Source organism: Athene cunicularia, assembly GCF_003259725.1.
Source record: "Athene cunicularia isolate RWA chromosome 19 unlocalized genomic scaffold, athCun1 chr19_part1, whole genome shotgun sequence".
NCBI classification, from domain to species: Eukaryota; Metazoa; Chordata; class Aves; order Strigiformes; family Strigidae; genus Athene; species Athene cunicularia.
Window position 1 is genome coordinate 667,348 of NW_020799124.1, and position 4,401 is coordinate 671,748.

The 4,401-nt window shown below is 60.2% G+C and overlaps 1 protein-coding gene across 2 annotated transcripts; it reads left to right on the forward strand.

Moving 5' to 3' along the window:
- On the forward strand, positions 1-3,436 carry CCDC92B (coiled-coil domain containing 92B). 2 transcript variants are annotated; one of them, XM_026861495.1, is made up of 3 exons: positions 1-160; positions 2,240-2,322; positions 3,380-3,427. In XM_026861495.1, the coding sequence occupies exons 1-3, from the start codon at positions 31-33 to the stop codon at positions 3,401-3,403; spliced, it is 237 nt and encodes a 78-aa protein (XP_026717296.1). In that variant the 5' UTR covers positions 1-30; the 3' UTR covers positions 3,404-3,427. The 2 variants fall into 2 exon arrangements, 1 of the variants encoding a protein (XP_026717296.1); XR_003399726.1 differs by lacking the exon at positions 2,240-2,322 and having other exon boundaries at positions 44-160; positions 3,380-3,436.
- Positions 3,437-4,401: the final 965 nt, after the last annotated feature.

Genomic DNA, 4,401 nt, shown 5'->3' on the forward strand with positions numbered 1-4,401 from the left:
CCGCAGGCCTGGACGGTGAGTTTGGTTGCGATGGAGACCACGTCCCTGGAGCACCAGATCCAGAGCGTGCAGCGGCACATCGCTTTCCTGAAGAAGGAGCAGATGGAGCTGCTCCATGACCTGCACCTGGAGATCCTCCGCCTGCAGAAGCACTGCTCAGGTGAGCGCCGGGGAGCGGGAGCACGCCGGGCAGGGAAGCTCCTCGCTTGCCCAGCTGCGGGGGATCCTGCTGGGTGGGGGATCAGGGGATCCCCATCCCCTTCATCCCGCACCCCTGGCCCGGGCACCACCAGCCCCTCCCAGAACACACCATGTGGCCACCAAATCTGGCGTGGGCCAAACCCTCTGAGATCGCTCCTCCGCCAGCGGGTGCCAGAGCTTCCTCCAGCTGCGACCCTGGAGAACCAGAGCAGTTTTCATTCTGGGCATCAGCTGGCCGGGCGGGCGGTGAGACAGGAGGCTGTGCTGATAATCCATCATTAAAACCCTCTCCCTTTGCTTGCACGCCGTGCTCAGGGCACACTTCTGATTAGCGCCGGCAGCCCCACGTGCTCCCCGGCTGCGTGTTCCTGCTCCCTGCAGTCGTTTGGCTGCAGCGGTCGCTCCCCTGAGGGGTTCACCGGTGTAAGGAAAGGGCAGCACCCAGCATTAGCCAGCAAGACGGTCCCGCCTTTCCCTCCCCTGCTCCATGCCCGCAAAGGTATTTTGGTGATGAAAATGTAAAAGTAGATCATCATGTCTCCCAGGTACCGGCAGAGAAGGGGAAAGAAGAGGGTTAACACTGTCTGTAACAGGGGCGAGTGAGACTGTGCCACGGCCACTTTCAGAACAGGAGGAAATGTGATTTTCTCGTTTATATTTTGTTACTCGTTTACGGCCGCCAGCCCCCCACTCACAGCCCCCCTGTGGCCATGTCACCCTCCCCTTCAGCAAAAGCGTTGGCCCCCCGGCCTCCTGCCCGCCACTGAAACTCATTCCAACTTGTGCCCTCTCCCTCATCAATAATTCAGCTGTAGCTAATCACTCCTTGTCTTCCAGCCTCTCCTCCTCCCTGATTCGTGGGAAACAAAGACATGTCTGCGCTCATAACGTTGTCTGGTTTTCCCCATCCTGTCCGAGCCTTTGCTGTTCCGTTTCGTTGTTTCACGGCCTCTGCAGACGGGCGAGACAGCGGAGTTCTCGTGCCTAAATCGGGCCGGGGGGTTCGGAGTCCCCGGGGGCAGGAATGGGCCCGTCGCACAGTTGGCTATTACCGCGTGGGCTTTGGGGGGGTCCCCACGGGTGATGGACACCAAAGCTGCCCGGCCGGGCTGCACCGACGGGCCCTCCGCACCCTCACACGTCGGGGCACCAGCACTTCTGTATCCCCCCTGCCGCTCAGGCCCGGGGCCTCGGGGAGCCCTGTGGGGTGGTGACCCCTGGATTTGCCCCTCGGGGGTTGTGGGGACGGTCCTGGGGCAGGTTCCCACCAGCCCCCGTGGCCCCAGCGCAGGAGCCGGCACCCCGGGGTGTGCATCGTCCCCGAGCCCTGCGCTCGCTCAGCACGGCGATATCCCCTTTGGAAATGGGCAACTGCTTTAGTTCTCATTTCAAATATATCGGAGACTCCAAACCTATTGTTTTAGCTTCGGCAGAATACCACAGTTGCCGTTGATTTCCAGTGGGGCAGTCGGGAGAGCTGAAAGCTTTCCAGAAACTGCATTACCTCCTCAGTTACTTCTGCCTTCTCACTACAGATTTGTTTCCCAAGACAGACGGGCAGAGCAGGCTGAGCCAAGCGTTTCGTTTCAGAAGGATGGCAGTGATGAGGATTAGAGTCAGCAGGAAAGCAGATTAAAAGAAAAATGTAGGGCAAAGATTAACCGTTTGAACTCATTTTCAGGGAAGAAAAAGCCCCAAAACAACTGAACGCTGCTGCTGCCCCTCCTCTCCTCCTCTTGGAGCTGCTGGTGGCTTGGTGGGCTGACAATTAATTCAGAAGAGATGGTCTGTGAGAGCGTGCAGGGGAAAGTGAACTCCAGCAAGTCCCCGAGCTCCCTCCCTCGCTGCCTTTTGTGAGCTGGTTCTGTAGCGCGGGGCCAGGCAGGGAGCAGGCAGGGAGCAGGCAGGGAGCAGGCAGGGAGCAGGCAGCGTGTCGGGGCTGGAGGTGCAGCACGGGCACAGGGCAGCTCTGCCTGCAGCCGGGGGCCTGGTGTGCAGTGACCCATCCTAACACTCTCACCAGGGTTCCTCTATTCAGGACTGGGTGCTTGGGGAACTTTTCCACCAGTCAAGAACCCCAACAGCAGGTTTTCACGCTCCCTTTATACACAAAAATCGGAGGTTAGTGCTTTTCCAAACACGCCTGTTAGATACTGATTGGTTAGTGATTAACATACAATTATAATTTGGCTTGCATAAGGCTTCTACTACTACGCACGCTCAGGGGAGGGGTCTTAAGCTGGGCGGGGGTCTCTTGGACCTGTGGGTGTGGTTTTTAGTAGTATAATGGAAGCAGCTCACCTTAGGATGCTCAAAAATGAGTTTTGTTGCCAAGTAATTGAATAGTCGCCGTGCCAGCTTGTCAAATAACTCATCCTCAGCACAATCCCAGCCATTCTCTTGATCGTCCAGGACATTCTACCTATTTTCTAGGGCTTGGAGATCAAAGCCTATTCCTTATGAATTTCTTATCGCTCTTGACCGCGTTAATCGTTAACCATGGCTACCAGTACACTGCATCCCCCGCCCCCGGCTCCCGGCCCCGAGAGGGGACAGTCGCAGGGACGCAGCCCGTGTCCCGCGGTGGCACGTCTGCACCCCGCGGCCCCGAGGAGCCACGTCCCACAACCAGCAGCTCTGGCTCCCCAGGGAGATTCTGGAGCCACGTGTTGCCTCCGGAGCCGGGCAGCGTCCTCCCGCGGGCACATCGTGCGGGGCCGGGGCCGTCCCGCTGGCGCCACGTGCAGAGGCAGAGATCGGCCTGGAAGCAGTAAATGATGAAAGACTTTGGGTGGCAGCTTACACTTTGGCCTGTTTTCCGCCCATTGCTCTGCTCTTTGTCCCGATTTAAAGCACCAAAAATGGTTCAGCAACTCTCTAAAGAAAAAGAAAAGGCCTTGCCAGGGATACGGGGGCTGCCCCTCCGCCGCGGGGCAGGCCCTGTGGCAGGTGCCAAACCCGAGGCTGCTTAATGGTGTAGAAATTGCCAGAATCCTTGTATTTTTGGCTCAGTCTGTGGCTGGTGCTCCGAGACGGCCACTCTCACAGCGTGGGCCGGGCAGAGGCAGAGCCACAGCTGCGGCGATGGCCAGTGCCCTGGCGGGGAGCGGGGGGGACACGGGGAGCACGCGGGATGGGTGGGATGCTCCTTCTCAGTCCCGTTTGATTTCTCTTCCAGAGCTCACCCACGACCTGGAAATAAAAGAGCAGGAAGCTCGCAAGCAAGGTAAGAGCTCAGGTTTGTGCATGAGATAAGGGGGAGTGTGGGGGGGTGTCGGGGCGGCACCCCAAGAGCCTGCGGCCAGAAGGGGCCCCCTGGGGCCACCCGGGGAGGGGACGTGGACCTTGTCTGCAGGGGACAGTTGGGCTGAGGGCAGGGGCAGCCCCTCAGGAAGGTTTTGCACGTGAAAGCCAGCAGCCCTGGGTGGGCTCCGTCCACTGCCCCTTGGGGACGGGGTGCGTGTGGGTGTCCCCGGGGTGCCCCTTTGGGCCCGTCCTGCCTCTGCCCCGGGCGCCGCGGGCTGAGACCACCCTGGCCATGCTGCTGCCGCGGGCCGGCAGCTGCCACCGCACGGCTGCGAGTGACGCGTCCCCGTCCCCCCAGCAGCCAGGCGGGCAGGGGCAGGGGGTGCTCTGTCAGCAGCTTGGCTCCTCTTCCTCCTCCATCCTGCGGATGAAGCTGAAACGGTCCCTGGTGCTGAGCCCAGAACTGCTCCGGTGGGATTTGGGGGTCCAGCCCCGGGTCTCTCAGCCCATCCCAGCACGCAGCAGATCCCCGTTCCCCCCTCGCCGAGCCCCGGGGTCCCTTCCCCGTGCGGGGGTGCTCGCTGTGGGGGGAGTCCTGGCGTCCACCGGTGCGTCACGCGCCGTCACGCAGAGCGAGTCCCACCCACAGGCCTCTGCCCGTCCTTCAGCCTTTGAGCAGTCGGGAGAGGAGGATCACATCTGCCACGTTTATGGGGCAACCACCTAATTTAAGATGCCATCAGATGATTGCTCTTCGAATGCCACTCATGTTATAATTACTGTGTGCGGCTGCCTCCCTTAAGATCTCATTAGAAAGCGTTTTTCCTCTGCAGGAGACACTCCGGAGCTGAGGCTGTAAAGCGGTTGCAAATTGTATCGTAAAACGCAGATTATTGCAGGCAGCGGGAGCAGGCCTGGGCAGGCAGGGCTGAGCGCCGGCGGGTGCCCGGGGAG